Here is a 20585-nt window from a genome sequence, read left to right as displayed (position 1 = left end):
GAGCATCGGGGATACGAGGCAGGAGAGCAGTCACATCCGAAGGTGGGGCCTGATCTTCGACGGAGACCCGAAGGGAATGCCGGTGGCGGAATTTATCTTCCGGCTGGAACATCTCCAGTCACTGTACCAAGTTCCGTGGTCAGATGTACTGAGGGATTTCCATGGATTGGTGAACGGGCAGGCTAAAGACTGGTACTGGATGTATGTGCGTACCTCTGGAGTTCCCGATTGGCCAAATCACAGATGTGGCCTACAGCTGCAGTGTGAGCCCGGCTAGCTCAGTCGGTAGAGCATGAGGCTCTTAATCCCAGGGTGTGGACGATGGCATACGTTGGGCAAAGATAGCCTCCTTTTGCACTCCTGTTTCTCTGAAATGAACCTCGAAACCGTAGTGTGGTGTTATGGTCGGCAGATAGATCGATAGGCGAGGGATATCAATGGGGGACCATCTTCAGAAAAATAGGAAGAAAAAGGGGGGAAAAAAAGAAAGAAAGGAAGAAGAAAAAAAGGAGAAAAGAAAGAAAAAAAGGGACCGCGTGCGCATGCGCTGCGACAAGTTTTTTTTTTAAAGAAATTCAAATAAATTGCTTGTAAAAAAATTATGAAGTAATTATACATAAAGTAAAATAATGTAAAATGAATAAATAGCAAACAAAAGTAAAAATTACAAATAAAATAATAAAATAAAAGCATACCAACATACAAATCGGCGGCAGCAACAGGCGGAACTATTCATCGCCACCATCAAGGAGGAAATCGGCCAACTGGACTCAGGACCCAGGAAATCAAAGCCCGGAGACCGTGAGACGACTCGGATTGTACCAACACATCAGTGAGTTTGTTCCCGCCTAATTGCGGCAGAGTGAGCCAAAGGCAGCTGATCGGCTCTAACCAAGGCAATAGTGATGCTCATTTTGTCAATCAGTGATGCGCACTTTCAAAGCCAAATAATATAAAAGAAAAAAACATAAATGTTTTGTAAGCTTTAAATTAAGTAGATAGATAAAATTGTATTAAATATATATAAGCGAATTTAGTGTTGGCCAACAAAAAGGTTAGGGATCACGATGTTACATGTATCATATGAATTGTAAATTAAATAGTCTGAAAAAAGGAACATGATGTGGTAAATCAATGTGATTGGGTAAGATGAGGGCATAAGAAGCAAACGAGAAAGAAATAATTATGAAAGGGAATTTCTCCAGGAAATTTAGAGGAGGAATCACAAGGAAGGGAGGGACACGCAGGCTGTACAACATCCACACAGCCAACACAGCAGCGAGCGGACTTGTTTGATGGAAATATTTGTTTTTTTTTTATTTATAAAAGAATACAAATTTTATTTGTTAACTTGCCGCCCAATATATCGCGGTCGAACTACCCCTGAGCCGATAGCTAGCCGGCTGAGCGATATATTGGTGCTTACGACAGGCAAGGCATAACAAATGGCGCCCAATTGAAAAACTAGGCTGACATAAGAACAAATGTCACCCTATTTAAACAACACCGCGAAGCACATTTGTAGCAACAAATGATGCTCGCATGAAAGAAATAAAAAAAAGAATGGATAAGAAATTAAAATAATCAGGAGATTGTACTTGAAATTCTGAGTATTAACAATTTTCATATATTGAACAGGTGGCCTTGACCAACAAGTAGGAGGAATGTTTAGTCGGACCGTGGATGAGCATCCTACTATGCTGAGTCCATCGCTGCCACAAACAGTAGTCCTGCCGATTTGGTCAAGGAACATCTTTCAATTATCATTAGTAGTGAAAGTGAAGTTTAACTGGTCCGTGAGCCGGAGAAAAGGCCGATTGTTACCTGTAGGTGGCGTCATACGGTGTTACCCTCATCTCACCCATCTTAATGTTTAAATTGCATTTCCGAGAGTGCTGAGTATGAATTTTGAGTGTTAGTTTGTTGTGATAAGTCGATTTTCAGTGATAGCTTAGTTCTCAGCATTATTGTTACAAGACAATTTTGACTTAGAGATTAGGTTAGTCAAATATTTATAATATAATTGTTTGAGTTATTTATTGGTTATTTATTTATTTAATACATAGAAGTACAGATAATTATTTTCCGTAGGCATATTTATGCATATACATATCTATATACATATAATTATGAAAATTGTGGGTTAAATAATTATACGTTTTTTTTGTTGAATGTTGAAACATATTGAAAATTAAGAATCACATGAGCGAAGGGGTATTCAGGCAGTCGAGGAAAGTGCGGCGCAGCGGGGACTTTCAGAGGGATAGAGAGCAAGAGAAAATGCGTCCAACTACCCGTGCACAAAATACCAAACCCACCGAAGAAATGGAGAGTACTTCTCTAGTCGGAATGCGTAGCCGAGACGATGTAGCGGGTACCCCGTCATCAACGCAACAAACCAGGAGCGAAGTGGAGCTACCCAGTGAGCTGAAGTCGCCTATAGCGGTAGCCCAAGCGCACAAGACCTACAGAGCATCGCTGTCGCAGGAATTGAGCGCTTTTAAAGAGACAATGGAGGCCAGCACGTTAAGTTTCATGCGAGAAATTAGGGAAGTAATCTCATCCCTGAAAGTGGACAAAGTGAGAAGCGATGCAAGTTCACAAGAAGCGAGATAGGCGAGAATTAATCGGCCACCTGCACCTACTCACCTTTTTGTGGATAATCGAGCGTTGGAATCGGAACATCAGAAACAAGCCTAACAACGACAAGTTCCCGTATCGTGCTGGATGCAATAAACGGGTAATGAGAGTGGACATTATCAAGGAAACCGCACGAGCATCGGGGATACGAGGCAGGAGAGCAGTCACATCCGAAGGTGGGGCCTGATCTTCGACGGAGACCCGAAGGGAATGCCGGTGGCGGAATTTATCTTCCGGCTGGAACATCTCCAGTCACTGTACCAAGTTCCGTGGTCAGATGTACTGAGGGATTTCCATGGATTGGTGAACGGGCAGGCTAAAGACTGGTACTGGATGTATGTGCGTACCTCTGGAGTTCCCGATTGGCCAAATCACAGATGTGGCCTACAGCTGCAGTGTGAGCCCGGCTAGCTCAGTCGGTAGAGCATGAGGCTCTTAATCCCAGGGTGTGGACGATGGCATACGTTGGGCAAAGATAGCCTCCTTTTGCACTCCTGTTTCTCTGAAATGAACCTCGAAACCGTAGTGTGGTGTTATGGTCGGCAGATAGATCGATAGGCGAGGGATATCAATGGGGGACCATCTTCAGAAAAATAGGAAGAAAAAGGGGGGAAAAAAAGAAAGAAAGGAAGAAGAAAAAAAGGAGAAAAGAAAGAAAAAAAAGGGACCGCGTGCGCATGCGCTGCGACAAGTTTTTTTTTTAAAGAAATTCAAATAAATTGCTTGTAAAAAAATTATGAAGTAATTATACATAAAGTAAAATAATGTAAAATGAATAAATAGCAAACAAAAGTAAAAATTACAAATAAAATAATAAAATAAAAGCATACCAACATACAAATCGGCGGCAGCAACAGGCGGAACTATTCATCGCCACCATCAAGGAGGAAATCGGCCAACTGGACTCAGGACCCAGGAAATCAAAGCCCGGAGACCGTGAGACGACTCGGATTGTACCAACACATCAGTGAGTTTGTTCCCGCCTAATTGCGGCAGAGTGAGCCAAAGGCAGCTGATCGGCTCTAACCAAGGCAATAGTGATGCTCATTTTGTCAATCAGTGATGCGCACTTTTAAAGCCAAATAATAGAAAAGAAAAAAACATAAATGTTTTGTAAGCTTTAAATTAAGTAGATAGATAAAATTGTATTAAATATATATAAGCGAATTTAGTGTTGGCCAACAAAAAGGTTAGGGATCACGATGTTACATGTATCATATGAATTGTAAATTAAATAGTCTGAAAAAAGGAACATGATGTGGTAAATCAATGTGATTGGGTAAGATGAGGGCATAAGAAGCAAACGAGAAAGAAATAATTATGAAAGGGAATTTCTCCAGGAAATTTAGAGGAGGAATCACAAGGAAGGGAGGGACACGCAGGCTGTACAACATCCACACAGCCAACACAGCAGCGAGCGGACTTGTTTGATGGAAATATTTGTTTATTTTTATTTATAGAATACAAATTTTTTGTTAACTTGCCGCCCAAAATATCGCGGTCGAACTACCCCTGAGCCGATAGCTAGCCGGCTGAGCGATATATTGGTGCTTACGACAGGCAAGGCATAACAAATGGCGCCCAATTGAAAAACTAGGCTGACATAAGAACAAATGTCACCCTATTTAAACAACACCGCGAAGCACATTTGTAGCAACAAATGATGCTCGCATAAAAGAAATAAAAAAAAGAATCGATAAGAAATTTAAATAATCAGGAGATTGTACTTGAAATTCTAAGTATTAACAATTTTCATATATTGAACAGGTGGCCTTGACCAACAAGTAGGAGGAATGTTTAGTCGGACCGTGGATGAGCATCCTACTATGCTGAGTCCATCGCTGCCACAAACAGTAGTCCTGCCGATTTGATCAAAGAACATCTTTCAATTGTCATTAGTAGTGAAAGTGAAGTTTAACTGGTCCGTGAGCCGGAGAAAAGGCCGATTGTTACCTGTAGGTGGCGTCATACGGTGTTACCCTCATCTCACCCATCTTAATGTTTAAATTGCATTTCCGAGAGTGCTGAGTATGAATTTTGAGTGTTAGTTTGTTGTGATAAGTCGATTTTCAGTGATAGCTTAGTTCTCAGCATTATTGTTACAAGACAATTTTGACTTAGAGATTAGGTTAGTCAAATATTTATAATATAATTGTTTGAGTTATTTATTGGTTATTTATTTATTTAATACATAGAAGTACAGATAATTATTTTCCGTAGGCATATTTATGCATATACATATCTATATACATATAATTATGAAAATTGTGGGTTAAATAATTATACGTTTTTTTTGTTGAATGTTGAAACATATTGAAAATTAAGAATCACATGAGCGAAGGGGTATTCAGGCAGTCGAGGAAAGTGCGGCGCAGCGGGGACTTTCAGAGGGATAGAGAGCAAGAGAAAATGCGTCCAACTACCCGTGCACAAAATACCAAACCCACCGAAGAAATGGAGAGTACTTCTCTAGTCGGAATGCGTAGCCGAGACGATGTAGCGGGTACCCCGTCATCAACGCAACAAACCAGGAGCGAAGTGGAGCTACCCAGTGAGCTGAAGTCGGCTATAGCGGTAGCCCAAGCGCACAAGACCTACAGAGCATCGCTGTCGCAGGAATTGAGCGCTTTTAAAGAGACAATGGAGGCCAGCACGTTAAGTTTCATGCGAGAAATTAGGGAAGTAGTCTCATCCCTGAAAGTGGACAAAGTGAGAAGCGATGCAAGTTCACAAGAAGCGAGATAGGCGAGAATTAATCGGCCACCTGCACCTACTCACCTTTTTGTGGATAATCGAGCGTTGGAATCGGAACATCAGAAACAAGCCTAACAACGACAAGTTCCCGTATCGTGCTGGATGCAATAAACGGGTAATGAGAGTGGACATTATCAAGGAAACCGCACGAGCATCGGGGATACGAGGCAGGAGAGCAGTCACATCCGAAGGTGGGGCCTGATCTTCGACGGAGACCCGAAGGGAATGCCGGTGGCGGAATTTATCTTCCGGTTGGAACATCTCCAGTCACTGTACCAAGTTCCGTGGTCAGATGTACTGAGGGATTTCCATGGATTGGTGAACGGGCAGGCTAAAGACTGGTACTGGATGTATGTGCGTACCTCTGGAGTTCCCGATTGGCCAAATCACAGATGTGGCCTACAGCTGCAGTGTGAGCCCGGCTAGCTCAGTCGGTAGAGCATGAGGCTCTTAATCCCAGGGTGTGGACGATGGCATACGTTGGGCAAAGATAGCCTCCTTTTGCACTCCTGTTTCTCTGAAATGAACCTCGAAACCGTAGTGTGGTGTTATGGTCGGCAGATAGATCGATAGGCGAGGGATATCAATGGGGGACCATCTTCAGAAAAATAGGAAGAAAAAGGGGGGAAAAAAAGAAAGAAAGGAAGAAGAAAAAAAGGAGAAAAGAAAGAAAAAAAGGGAGTCGCGTACGCGTGCGCCCGACAAGTTTTTTTTTTTAAAGAAATTCAAATAAATTGCTTGTAAAAAAATTATGAAGTAATTATACATAAAGTAAAATAATGTAAAATGAATAAATAGCAAACAAAAGTAAAAATTACAAATAAAATAATAAAATAAAAGCATACCAACATACAAATCGGCGGCAGCAACAGGCGAAACTATTCATCGCCACCATCAAGGAGGAAATCGGCCAACTGGACTCAGGACCCAGGAAATCAAAGCCCGGAGACCGTGAGACGACTCGGATTGTACCAACACATCAGTGAGTTTGTTCCCGCCTAATTGCGGCAGAGTGAGCCAAAGGCAGCTGATCGGCTCTAACCAAGGCAATAGTGATGCTCATTTTGTCAATCAGTGATGCGCACTTTTAAAGCCAAATAATAGAAAAGAAAAAAACATAAATGTTTTGTAAGCTTTAAATTAAGTAGATAGATAAAATTGTATTAAATATATATAAGCGAATTTAGTGTTGGCCAACAAAAAGGTTAGGGATCACGATGTTACATGTATCATATGAATTGTAAATTAAATAGTCTGAAAAAAGGAACATGATGTGGTAAATCAATGTGATTGGGTGAGATGAGGGCATAAGAAGCAAACGAGAAAGAAATAATTATGAAAGGGAATTTCTCCAGGAAATTTAGAGGAGGAATCACAAGGAAGGGAGGGACACGCAGGCTGTACAACATCCACACAGCCAGCACAGCAGCGAGCGGACTGGTTTGATGGAAATATTTGTTTTTTTATTTTATTTAAAAAAATACAAATTTTATTTGTTAACTTGCCGCCCAATATATCGCGGTCGAACTACCCCTGAGCCGATAGCTAGCCGGCTGAGCGATATATTGGTGCTTACGACAGGCAAGGCATAACAAATGGCGCCCAATTGAAAAACTAGGCTGACATAAGAACAAATGTCACCCTATTTAAACAACACCGCGAAGCACATTTGTAGCAACAAATGATGCTCGCATGAAAGAAATAAAAAAAAGAATGGATAAGAAATTAAAATAATCAGGAGATTGTACTTGAAATTCTGAGTATTAACAATTTTCATATATTGAACAGGTGGCCTTGACCAACAAGTAGGAGGAATGTTTAGTCGGACCGTGGATGAGCATCCTACTATGCTGAGTCCATCGCTGCCACAAACAGTAGTCCTGCCGATTTGGTCAAGGAACATCTTTCAATTATCATTAGTAGTGAAAGTGAAGTTTAACTGGTCCGTGAGCCGGAGAAAAGGCCGATTGTTACCTGTAGGTGGCGTCATACGGTGTTACCCTCATCTCACCCATCTTAATGTTTAAATTGCATTTCCGAGAGTGCTGAGTATGAATTTTGAGTGTTAGTTTGTTGTGATAAGTCGATTTTCAGTGATAGCTTAGTTCTCAGCATTATTGTTACAAGACAATTTTGACTTAGAGATTAGGTTAGTCAAATATTTATAATATAATTGTTTGAGTTATTTATTGGTTATTTATTTATTTAATACATAGAAGTACAGATAATTATTTTCCGTAGGCATATTTATGCATATACATATCTATATACATATAATTATGAAAATTGTGGGTTAAATAATTATACGTTTTTTTTGTTGAATGTTGAAACATATTGAAAATTAAGAATCACATGAGCGAAGGGGTATTCAGGCAGTCGAGGAAAGTGCGGCGCAGCGGGGACTTTCAGAGGGATAGAGAGCAAGAGAAAATGCGTCCAACTACCCGTGCACAAAATACCAAACCCACCGAAGAAATGGAGAGTACTTCTCTAGTCGGAATGCGTAGCCGAGACGATGTAGCGGGTACCCCGTCATCAACGCAACAAACCAGGAGCGAAGTGGAGCTACCCAGTGAGCTGAAGTCGGCTATAGCGGTAGCCCAAGCGCACAAGACCTACAGAGCATCGCTGTCCCAGGAATTGAGCGCTTTTAAAGAGACAATGGAGGCCAGCACGTTAAGTTTCATGCGAGAAATTATTGAAGTAGTCTCATCCCTGAAAGTGGACAAAGTGAGAAGCGATGCAAGTTCACAAGAAGCGAGATAGGCGAGAATTAATCGGCCACCTGCACCTACTCACCTTTTTGTGGATAATCGAGCGTTGGAATCGGAACATCAGAAACAAGCCTAACAACGACAAGTTCCCGTATCGTGCTGGATGCAATAAACGGGTAATGAGAGTGGACATTATCAAGGAAACCGCACGAGCATCGGGGATACGAGGCAGGAGAGCAGTCACATCCGAAGGTGGGGCCTGATCTTCGACGGAGACCCGAAGGGAATGCCGGTGGCGGAATTTATCTTCCGGTTGGAACATCTCCAGTCACTGCACCAAGTTCCGTGGTCAGATGTACTGAGGGATTTCCATGGATTGGTGAACGGGCAGGCTAAAGACTGGTACTGGATGTATGTGCGTACCTCTGGAGTTCCCGATAGGCCAAATCACAGATGTGGCCTACAGCTGCAGTGTGAGCCCGGCTAGCTCAGTCGGTAGAGCATGAGGCTCTTAATCCCAGAGTGTGGACGATGGCATACGTTGGGCAAAGATAGCCTCCTTTTGCACTCCTGTTTCTCTGAAATGAACCTCGAAACCGTAGTGTGGTGTTATGGTCGGCAGATAGATCGATAGGCGAGGGATATCGATGGGGGACCATCTTCAGAAAAATAGGAAGAAAAAGGGGGGAAAAAAAGAAAGAAAGGAAGAAGAAAAAAAGGAGAAAAGAAGGAAAAAAAAGCGACAAGTTTTTTTTTTAAAGAAATTCAAATAAATTGCTTGTAAAAAAATTATGAAGTAATTATATATAAAGTAAAATAATGTAAAATGAATAAATAGCAAACAAAAGTAAAAATTACAAATAAAATAATAAAATAAAAGCATGCCAACATACAAATCGGCGGCAGCAACAGGCGGAACTATTCATCGCCACCATCAAGGAGGAAATCGGCCAACTGGACTCAGGACCCAGGAAATCAAAGCCCGGAGACCGTGAGACGACTCGGATTGTACCAACACATCAGTGAGTTTGTTCCCGCCTAATTGCGGCAGAGTGAGCCAAAGGCAGCTGATCGGCCCTAACCAAGGCAATAGTGATGCTCATTTTGTCAATCAGTGATGCGCACTTTTAAAGCCAAATAATAGAAAAGAAAAAAACTTAAATGTTTTGCAGGCTTTAAATTAAGTAGGTAGATAAAATTGTATTAAATATATATAAGCGAATTTAGTGTTGGCCAACAAAGAAGTTAGGGATCAGGATGTTACATGTATCAGATGAATTGTAAATTAAATAGTCTAAAAAAAGGAACATGATGTGGTAAATCAATGTGATTGGGTGAGATGAGGGCATAATAAGCAAACGAGAAAGAAATAATTATGAAAGGGAATTTCTCCAGGAGACTTAGAGGAGGAATCACAAGGAAGGGAGGGACACGCAGGCTGTACAACATCCACACAGCCAACACAGCAGCGAGCGGACTTGTTTGATGGAAATATTTGTTTTTTTTTTATTTATAAAAGAATACAAATTTTATTTGTTAACTTGCCGCCCAATATATCGCGGTCGAACTACCCCTGAGCCGATAGCTAGCCGGCTGAGCGATATATTGGTGCTTACGACAGGCAAGGCATAACAAATGGCGCCCAATTGAAAAACTAGGCTGACATAAGAACAAATGTCACCCTATTTAAACAACACCGCGAAGCACATTTGTAGCAACAAATGATGCTCGCATAAAAGAAATAAAAAAAAGAATCGATAAGAAATTTAAATAATCAGGAGATTGTACTTGAAATTCTAAGTATTAACAATTTTCATATATTGAACAGGTGGCCTTGACCAACAAGTAGGAGGAATGTTTAGTCGGACCGTGGATGAGCATCCTACTATGCTGAGTCCATCGCTGCCACAAACAGTAGTCCTGCCGATTTGGTCAAGGAACATCTTTCAATTATCATTAGTAGTGAAAGTGAAGTTTAACTGGTCCGTGAGCCGGAGAAAAGGCCGATTGTTACCTGTAGGTGGCGTCATACGGTGTTACCCTCATCTCACCCATCTTAATGTTTAAATTGCATTTCCGAGAGTGCTGAGTATGAATTTTGAGTGTTAGTTTGTTGTGATAAGTCGATTTTCAGTGATAGCTTAGTTCTCAGCATTATTGTTACAAGACAATTTTGACTTAGAGATTAGGTTAGTCAAATATTTATAATATAATTGTTTGAGTTATTTATTGGTTATTTATTTATTTAATACATAGAAGTACAGATAATTATTTTCCGTAGGCATATTTATGCATATACATATCTATATACATATAATTATGAAAATTGTGGGTTAAATAATTATACGTTTTTTTTGTTGAATGTTGAAACATATTGAAAATTAAGAATCACATGAGCGAAGGGGTATTCAGGCAGTCGAGGAAAGTGCGGCGCAGCGGGGACTTTCAGAGGGATAGAGAGCAAGAGAAAATGCGTCCAACTACCCGTGCACAAAATACCAAACCCACCGAAGAAATGGAGAGTACTTCTCTAGTCGGAATGCGTAGCCGAGACGATGTAGCGGGTACCCCGTCATCAACGCAACAAACCAGGAGCGAAGTGGAGCTACCCAGTGAGCTGAAGTCGGCTATAGCGGTAGCCCAAGCGCACAAGACCTACAGAGCATCGCTGTCGCAGGAATTGAGCGCTTTTAAAGAGACAATGGAGGCCAGCACGTTAAGTTTCATGCGAGAAATTAGGGAAGTAGTCTCATCCCTGAAAGTGGACAAAGTGAGAAGCGATGCAAGTTCACAAGAAGCGAGATAGGCGAGAATTAATCGGCCACCTGCACCTACTCACCTTTTTGTGGATAATCGAGCGTTGGAATCGGAACATCAGAAACAAGCCTAACAACGACAAGTTCCCGTATCGTGCTGGATGCAATAAACGGGTAATGAGAGTGGACATTATCAAGGAAACCGCACGAGCATCGGGGATACGAGGCAGGAGAGCAGTCACATCCGAAGGTGGGGCCTGATCTTCGACGGAGACCCGAAGGGAATGCCGGTGGCGGAATTTATCTTCCGGTTGGAACATCTCCAGTCACTGTACCAAGTTCCGTGGTCAGATGTACTGAGGGATTTCCATGGATTGGTGAACGGGCAGGCTAAAGACTGGTACTGGATGTATGTGCGTACCTCTGGAGTTCCCGATTGGCCAAATCACAGATGTGGCCTACAGCTGCAGTGTGAGCCCGGCTAGCTCAGTCGGTAGAGCATGAGGCTCTTAATCCCAGGGTGTGGACGATGGCATACGTTGGGCAAAGATAGCCTCCTTTTGCACTCCTGTTTCTCTGAAATGAACCTCGAAACCGTAGTGTGGTGTTATGGTCGGCAGATAGATCGATAGGCGAGGGATATCAATGGGGGACCATCTTCAGAAAAATAGGAAGAAAAAGGGGGGAAAAAAAGAAAGAAAGGAAGAAGAAAAAAAGGAGAAAAGAAAGAAAAAAGGGACCGCGTGCGCATGCGCTGCGACAAGTTTTTTTTTTTTTAAAGAAATTCAAATAAATTGCTTGTAAAAAAATTATGAAGTAATTATACATAAAGTAAAATAATGTAAAATGAATAAATAGCAAACAAAAGTAAAAATTACAAATAAAATAATAAAATAAAAGCATACCAACATACAAATCGGCGGCAGCAACAGGCGAAACTATTCATCGCCACCATCAAGGAGGAAATCGGCCAACTGGACTCAGGACCCAGGAAATCAAAGCCCGGAGACCGTGAGACGACTCGGATTGTACCAACACATCAGTGAGTTTGTTCCCGCCTAATTGCGGCAGAGTGAGCCAAAGGCAGCTGATCGGCTCTAACCAAGGCAATAGTGATGCTCATTTTGTCAATCAGTGATGCGCACTTTTAAAGCCAAATAATAGAAAAGAAAAAAACATAAATGTTTTGTAAGCTTTAAATTAAGTAGATAGATAAAATTGTATTAAATATATATAAGCGAATTTAGTGTTGGCCAACAAAAAGGTTAGGGATCACGATGTTACATGTATCATATGAATTGTAAATTAAATAGTCTGAAAAAAGGAACATGATGTGGTAAATCAATGTGATTGGGTGAGATGAGGGCATAAGAAGCAAACGAGAAAGAAATAATTATGAAAGGGAATTTCTCCAGGAAATTTAGAGGAGGAATCACAAGGAAGGGAGGGACACGCAGGCTGTACAACATCCACACAGCCAGCACAGCAGCGAGCGGACTGGTTTGATGGAAATATTTGTTTTTTTTTTATTTATAAAAAAATACAAATTTTATTTGTTAACTTGCCGCCCAATATATCGCGGTCGAACTACCCCTGAGCCGATAGCTAGCCGGCTGAGCGATATATTGGTGCTTACGACAGGCAAGGCATAACAAATGGCGCCCAATTGAAAAACTAGGCTGACATAAGAACAAATGTCACCCTATTTAAACAACACCGCGAAGCACATTTGTAGCAACAAATGATGCTCGCATGAAAGAAATAAAAAAAAGAATGGATAAGAAATTAAAATAATCAGGAGATTGTACTTGAAATTCTGAGTATTAACAATTTTCATATATTGAACAGGTGGCCTTGACCAACAAGTAGGAGGAATGTTTAGTCGGACCGTGGATGAGCATCCTACTATGCTGAGTCCATCGCTGCCACAAACAGTAGTCCTGCCGATTTGGTCAAGGAACATCTTTCAATTATCATTAGTAGTGAAAGTGAAGTTTAACTGGTCCGTGAGCCGGAGAAAAGGCCGATTGTTACCTGTAGGTGGCGTCATACGGTGTTACCCTCATCTCACCCATCTTAATGTTTAAATTGCATTTCCGAGAGTGCTGAGTATGAATTTTGAGTGTTAGTTTGTTGTGATAAGTCGATTTTCAGTGATAGCTTAGTTCTCAGCATTATTGTTACAAGACAATTTTGACTTAGAGATTAGGTTAGTCAAATATTTATAATATAATTGTTTGAGTTATTTATTGGTTATTTATTTATTTAATACATAGAAGTACAGATAATTATTTTCCGTAGGCATATTTATGCATATACATATCTATATACATATAATTATGAAAATTGTGGGTTAAATAATTATACGTTTTTTTTGTTGAATGTTGAAACATATTGAAAATTAAGAATCACATGAGCGAAGGGGTATTCAGGCAGTCGAGGAAAGTGCGGCGCAGCGGGGACTTTCAGAGGGATAGAGAGCAAGAGAAAATGCGTCCAACTACCCGTGCACAAAATACCAAACCCACCGAAGAAATGGAGAGTACTTCTCTAGTCGGAATGCGTAGCCGAGACGATGTAGCGGGTACCCCGTCATCAACGCAACAAACCAGGAGCGAAGTGGAGCTACCCAGTGAGCTGAAGTCGGCTATAGCGGTAGCCCAAGCGCACAAGACCTACAGAGCATCGCTGTCCCAGGAATTGAGCGCTTTTAAAGAGACAATGGAGGCCAGCACGTTAAGTTTCATGCGAGAAATTATTGAAGTAGTCTCATCCCTGAAAGTGGACAAAGTGAGAAGCGATGCAAGTTCACAAGAAGCGAGATAGGCGAGAATTAATCGGCCACCTGCACCTACTCACCTTTTTGTGGATAATCGAGCGTTGGAATCGGAACATCAGAAACAAGCCTAACAACGACAAGTTCCCGTATCGTGCTGGATGCAATAAACGGGTAATGAGAGTGGACATTATCAAGGAAACCGCACGAGCATCGGGGATACGAGGCAGGAGAGCAGTCACATCCGAAGGTGGGGCCTGATCTTCGACGGAGACCCGAAGGGAATGCCGGTGGCGGAATTTATCTTCCGGTTGGAACATCTCCAGTCACTGCACCAAGTTCCGTGGTCAGATGTACTGAGGGATTTCCATGGATTGGTGAACGGGCAGGCTAAAGACTGGTACTGGATGTATGTGCGTACCTCTGGAGTTCCCGATAGGCCAAATCACAGATGTGGCCTACAGCTGCAGTGTGAGCCCGGCTAGCTCAGTCGGTAGAGCATGAGGCTCTTAATCCCAGAGTGTGGACGATGGCATACGTTGGGCAAAGATAGCCTCCTTTTGCACTCCTGTTTCTCTGAAATGAACCTCGAAACCGTAGTGTGGTGTTATGGTCGGCAGATAGATCGATAGGCGAGGGATATCGATGGGGGACCATCTTCAGAAAAATAGGAAGAAAAAGGGGGGAAAAAAAGAAAGAAAGGAAGAAGAAAAAAAGGAGAAAAGAAGGAAAAAAAACGACAAGTTTTTTTTTTTTAAGAAATTCAAATAAATTGCTTGTAAAAAAATTATGAAGTAATTATATATAAAGTAAAATAATGTAAAATGAATAAATAGCAAACAAAAGTAAAAATTACAAATAAAATAATAAAATAAAAGCATGCCAACATACAAATCGGCGGCAGCAACAGGCGGAACTATTCATCGCCACCATCAAGGAGGAAATCGGCCAACTGGACTCAGGACCCAGGAAATCAAAGCCCGGAGACCGTGAGACGACTCGGATTGTACCAACACATCAGTGAGTTTGTTCCCGCCTAATTGCGGCAGAGTGAGCCAAAGGCAGCTGATCGGCCCTAACCAAGGCAATAGTGATGCTCATTTTGTCAATCAGTGATGCGCACTTTTAAAGCCAAATAATAGAAAAGAAAAAAACTTAAATGTTTTGCAGGCTTTAAATTAAGTAGGTAGATAAAATTGTATTAAATATATATAAGCGAATTTAGTGTTGGCCAACAAAGAAGTTAGGGATCAGGATGTTACATGTATCAGATGAATTGTAAATTAAATAGTCTAAAAAAAGGAACATGATGTGGTAAATCAATGTGATTGGGTGAGATGAGGGCATAATAAGCAAACGAGAAAGAAATAATTATGAAAGGGAATTTCTCCAGGAGACTTAGAGGAGGAATCACAAGGAAGGGAGGGACACGCAGGCTGTACAACATCCACACAGCCAACACAGCAGCGAGCGGACTGGTTTGATGGAAATATTTGTTTTTTTTTTATTTATAAAAGAATACAAATTTTATTTGTTAACTTGCCGCCCAATATATCGCGGTCGAAATACCCCTGAGCCGATAGCTAGCCGGCTGAGCGATATATTGGTGCTTACGACAGGCAAGGCATAACAACATTGCATTAAATTAATATGCAACTTTAATTTATATATTTTAAGAATGACGACTTAAATAAATATTGCAATATAGGTTTTTGTTTGCAAACTATAAATTAAGTTTTAACATCAATATGAGCAGTATTGCTAGAATATCGTACGCTGCGATTATTCCGCATCGATATATCGATAAGAAATACATAAATACCATCAGCATCATCAATACGATATCCGCTTATCAAAAACTTTGAAAAGAACAACAACGCATATAAATCGTTCTTGACCGAACGCTTGAACAGTTCGCATTAGCTGCTGCCGATTGTCAGTGCAGCAGATAACAAATTACGCCAGCTTGTAACATTCGACTAATTACAAATATATACATACATATATTTACATAGCCAAACGCTTGCTCGGCCGCTTACTTTTTTTTTATTGGTTTGTCAGCGCCATTTTGACAAAAGTGTGCAACTCAAAAAGAAAGAAAAATGAAATTCTTGATAGCGACTGTGTCGCTGCTGGCACTTGTGGCCATGACTAAAGCCACAGAGTCCGAGCCGCATATGCTTAGCGATGAATTCATTGAGTTGGTAAAAAGCAAGGCCACAACCTGGACGGTAAGTCAATATGATGACCATGACTATCACATACATATATATATATATATTTATACAAATATATTTCTGTTTTTATTGTTAATCGCAGCCTGGACGCAACTTTGATGCGGCCGTGTCGGAGCATCATATACGTGCCCTGATGGGTGTTCATCCCGATTCGCACAAGTTCACGCTGCCCGAGAAGCGAGAGCTGCTGGGCGCTGATGGTGAGGATAAGGATTTGCCCGAGGAATTTGATTCGAGCAAAAATTGGCCCAATTGCCCAACAATTCGGGAAATTCGTGATCAGGGCTCCTGCGGCTCCTGCTGGGCCTTTGGAGCCGTTGAGGCCATGTCGGACCGCGTAAGTTAACGCCCCCATTTTAAAAAGAACAAAAACAAACAATAACAACTCACATGACGAGGCTCCATTTGCTTATCTCTTTGTGTTATCGATTTTTCCTACAAATTGCGTTGCAATGCTAGCTTCTGGCTGTGTGTATATGTATGTGTGTGTGTACGTGTGTGTTTAAGTACTCTTTGTTTGGACTGTGAATTGGTTGTTGAGTTGCTTCTATTGTATGTGTCTGTCCTTTACAGGTCTGCATTCATTCGAATGCCACTGTTAACTTCCACTTCTCCGCTGATGATTTGGTGACCTGTTGCCACACCTGCGGCTTTGGCTGCAATGGTGGTTTTCCTGGCGCCGCCTGGAGCTACTGGACGACCAGGGGCATTGTTAGCGGCGGCTCCTACAATTCCACAGAGGTAAGCAATACAATTTTAATGCCTTATGCTCAATGCCAAATAATATTCGTTAATTATGAATATTTGCATTTTGCAGGGTTGCCGACCCTATGAGGTAGAGCCCTGCGAGCATCATGTCGATGGCCCACGTCCACCCTGCCATTCAGGCAGCACTCCTCACTGCAAGCACCAGTGCCAGCCCAACTACTCCGTAGACTATGAAAAGGACAAGCATTTCGGCGCCAGCTCATACTCTATCAATCGCAATCCGCGCAACATTCAGCGCGAGATCATGACCAATGGACCGGTGGAGGGTGCATTTACTGTCTATGAGGATTTGATATTGTACAAGACGGGCGTCTATCAGCATGTCCATGGCAAGCAGTTGGGCGGTCATGCCATACGCATCATCGGCTGGGGTGTCTGGGGGGAGAGCAAGGTGCCCTATTGGCTCATTGCCAACTCATGGAACACCGACTGGGGAGACAATGGTTTCTTCCGCATATTGCGCGGCAAGGATCATTGCGGCATCGAGAGCCAAATTTCTGCGGGTTTGCCCAAATTGTGAGCTAACAAAGTGTCTTTCAAATTTGTTTCTCGTATGTTTCTCGGCTTAATTAATGATTTCCACTATGTATATTAACATGTAATGACAACCTAAATTTGTTAGGACCTAAATAAATCAAACAAAATGAAGTGAAAACAACCAATAATAAAAGGCATTTAATTGATTTCTAATGGAACCAAGTGCTCTATGTTTAAGTCACTGCATGTCAACTGCCCTCATTCATATACAACAACTAAATATCAATAGAAGAATCTCATCATTATGCTCCTCCCATATTGGCACTGATCTCTGATTCTCTGGCAGTGAGCCTCAGGGTCGCACTAATCACTCTCCCTCCTGGCAACGCCTCCATCGGTCTTATATATTTTGGAAATATTTGGCAATCAGTCAACCGCGGGGTCGTGAACCGTTTGGGATTTATCATCATCCCCAAACCGAGCGGAGCAGATTTCAATTGGGCAATTTCAACAATTTGCCGAATGCAATTTTAATTTGCTCAACAGCCTACGTAAAGTGTTTCATAAATAATAGCTTGATTGTGAGTTTATCATATATATATATATGATATATATATATATTTGTATATATACATTTATATTTATATATATATTTCAATATTTATTTTTCTCATTTATAACATCAAATAGAACATTTTCTTATATTTATTTTATATATTTTTCTTTTCTTTTGTTGTTATTTTCTTTAAACTGCCAATCGCATTGTCTCTTTTGCGCATGGGGCATTTAACAAACAGGTAACATAATGTTGATCGAAAAATATTTGGACTGCAATTTGGAATGCTCTCCAAATTTGCGGAACACTCTCAACTTGTTCATCACTTATTGTTTCTCTTAGTTTTTATTTACTTCCACTTTTTATTTAATTTTTTTGTTTTTTTGCTGTTGTTGAAAACACACCAACTTATATGCATTGTTTTTGTCTATAGCACATACTTCTCGCAATTTGCTAACATTTTTAATGAAAATTTGAATTATGTTTATGCTTTTTCTTGGTATTGTAAATAGATTGCATCTGGATCGCTGTATTTTGCATTTCATTTTTTGTAGAATTTGCCCTCAATAAATACATATTGTATATTAGTTTTTTTTTCTGTCTGTGTACAGTTACATATATAGTATATATGTTTTTTTGTTCTGTTTTTTTTTCATGTTTTCTTTAATCTCTAACGTTGGACTTTTGCACCCTATATAAAATATTACATTTATATATTTACATATGTATGTATGTATATAGAACAATTGTTGCATATATGCACATATATACATACATACATACATATACAAGTATTATAATGAACTCTTTGTTTTTTTGTTTATTGTTTGTTGTTTTTTGTTGGATTTGCTTTGTTATTTGTTTTCTGGGTTTGGGGGGTGTTTTGTTCACATTTACGTTTCACACACACTTACACACACACGCACAACTAGGTATGTATATATGTGTGTATACTATGTATAACATTGTCAGCGGGGGGCTTGCTTATCAGCTAAATGGTGGGTTAAAATATCAATACAATTTAAATTCAATTATCATTTTGGTTTTGTTTGGTTGATTTCTAGCTTGTTCATCTTTCTGAAGTACAATTAGAATCAGAATTGAAGCGATATGTATGTAAATACATACATATAATGTTTTTAAAAGAGATGAAATGCATTCGATTTCAGGAAGCGCATTATATATGTAGTGAAAAGAAGTAGGCTATGGAATTATAGAAGATAGATCGAAAGAACTCTACAGTGGAAACATTGCACACATACAAATACATACAACTACACATACATAACGTAGCTTATCGATTATGTTTTTTTTTTATTATTTTCTTTTTTTAAGCTGCCTTTGAACTGCACTGCTTTGAACCATTTTCCAGAACAACTGTCGAATGCGAAACATTTTGGGATATTGTCTCTGACACCAATAATTAATATAAATGTAGATTCAATTATCTGATATTTGTTCGAATTGAAATGTGAATTAAGGAACATATTCTTAAGATATTTTAGAACACCGGCTTTCATATGTTGCTTTATTAATTTGTTTTTTTAATGTTTAATTTCGCTAGATTTATATACATATATATATATATATATATAGGTATGCACATAAGGTTACATTAACATATATGCACGCATATATATGTATGTATATGAATAAATAACTTTAAACTCTTCAGTTTGCATTGTTAGGAAGTAAATACATATATATCTCGTATCTCAGCTAAATACTTGAATGCCAAACTAATCCGTATTCTTGGGTCCATTTTGTGTTGCTTTCTCTTTGTATTTTGTATTTTGTGATTTGTTTTTCTTTTTTTTTTCTTTCTAGATTTTTTAGTTTTAGTTAACTTCTTGTGTGGACAGCATTTAACGTGTGTGTATATGTATGTATATAGTATATACATACATATATACATAAAAATGTACATATGTATGTATGCATATGGTTTTTACCTTTGCATTATCATCAGGTCGCATTGAGTTTAGGATTAATTAAAGACTGCTTATCATCATTATTATCATCTTTATATACTATGAACTCAATTCTTGTTTATCACAAATGAGCGCAGATTTGTATTTGGTTTTTGTTGCATCTGGTTTATGCATAAATAGTTCGCATATGGGTTAAATACTGTGATTGAACTTGGAACCGAACACAAAACAATTCATATGTTACATTCAAAGTTAGTTACAAATATTTTGCATATGATTTTCGCTGTTCAACATGAGTTGAGTTCAACTCTGCATTTTATTTATAAAGTTTCCATTGCTTATACATATACATTTATATTTTAAATGTATGTATTTTCTTTACAATACAAAAAAAAACTTTCAATAAATTTTGAATAACTTTTTGCATCTTTTAGTAGCGAAAGACTATCACAATTATAGAGAGATTTCTTACGGGTTTCCTTCAGGATCAGAATTAGAATCAGATTGTTTTCTTTTTGCATTTTTCTTCTTCTGTTTTTTTTTGAATAAGTTTTCAACTTTGCAAGCACATACACACACACACACAGACACAATAATAAGGGCCTTACTTTTGTGAAAGAAGTTTTTTGTTTGTTTCTTTTTAGTTTTATTGTTTGTTTAACTGTTTGTTTGTATATATATAATATACATTTGGCTTGTTTCGGTAAATGCTTTGAATGCTTTTATTGCATTTGATTTGAGTTTTGATTTTGCAACGCATTTAACGCCCGACAATTTACCCAGTATGTATTATGTTAGTAGTTCGTTTAGAGATCTTTAGTAATACTCATAATTCTCATATTTTCATGTGTTGTTGTTGTACTTATCTCCAGTTGTTGTTCTTTGTCCTTCAGTTTACCACATTATTGAACTTTGTTCGGTTGCATATGTTAAACGGTTTCATAGAGTATATTTACATACATATATAATATTTGTG

The 20585-nt window shown here is 39.6% G+C and overlaps 1 protein-coding gene across 1 annotated transcript; it reads left to right on the top strand.

Annotated features, from left to right (window-relative positions):
- Positions 1–15480: 15480 nt before the first annotated feature.
- LOC6569532 (cathepsin B) lies at positions 15481–17310 on the top strand. The gene is made up of 4 exons (XM_001995427.2): positions 15481–15871; positions 15960–16214; positions 16451–16618; positions 16695–17310. The coding sequence occupies exons 1-4, from the start codon at positions 15743–15745 to the stop codon at positions 17163–17165; spliced, it is 1023 nt and encodes a 340-aa protein (XP_001995463.1). The 5' UTR covers positions 15481–15742; the 3' UTR covers positions 17166–17310.
- The last annotated feature ends 3275 nt before the right edge of the window (positions 17311–20585 follow it).

The sequence above is a fragment of the Drosophila grimshawi genome, unplaced genomic scaffold, assembly GCF_018153295.1.
Source record: "Drosophila grimshawi isolate 15287-2541.00 unplaced genomic scaffold, ASM1815329v1 contig_848, whole genome shotgun sequence".
Taxonomy (NCBI): Eukaryota; Metazoa; Arthropoda; class Insecta; order Diptera; family Drosophilidae; genus Drosophila; species Drosophila grimshawi.
Note: the sequence above shows the minus strand (reverse complement) of the source record. Positions and strands in the feature narration are given on the sequence as shown.

What these genes read in the sequence shown, in the direction of transcription:
- LOC6569532 (XM_001995427.2), top strand. Translation starts at nt 15,743, where the DNA reads ATGAAATTCTTGATAGCGACTGTGTCGCTGCTGGCACTTGTGGCCATG. An exon ending in GCAAGGCCACAACCTGGACG is followed by an intron (nt 15,872 to 15,959) that starts GTAAGTCAATAT and finishes TGTTAATCGCAG; the next exon opens with CCTGGACGCAACTTTGATGC. An exon ending in GCTCCTACAATTCCACAGAG is followed by an intron (nt 16,619 to 16,694) that starts GTAAGCAATACA and finishes TGCATTTTGCAG; the next exon opens with GGTTGCCGACCCTATGAGGT.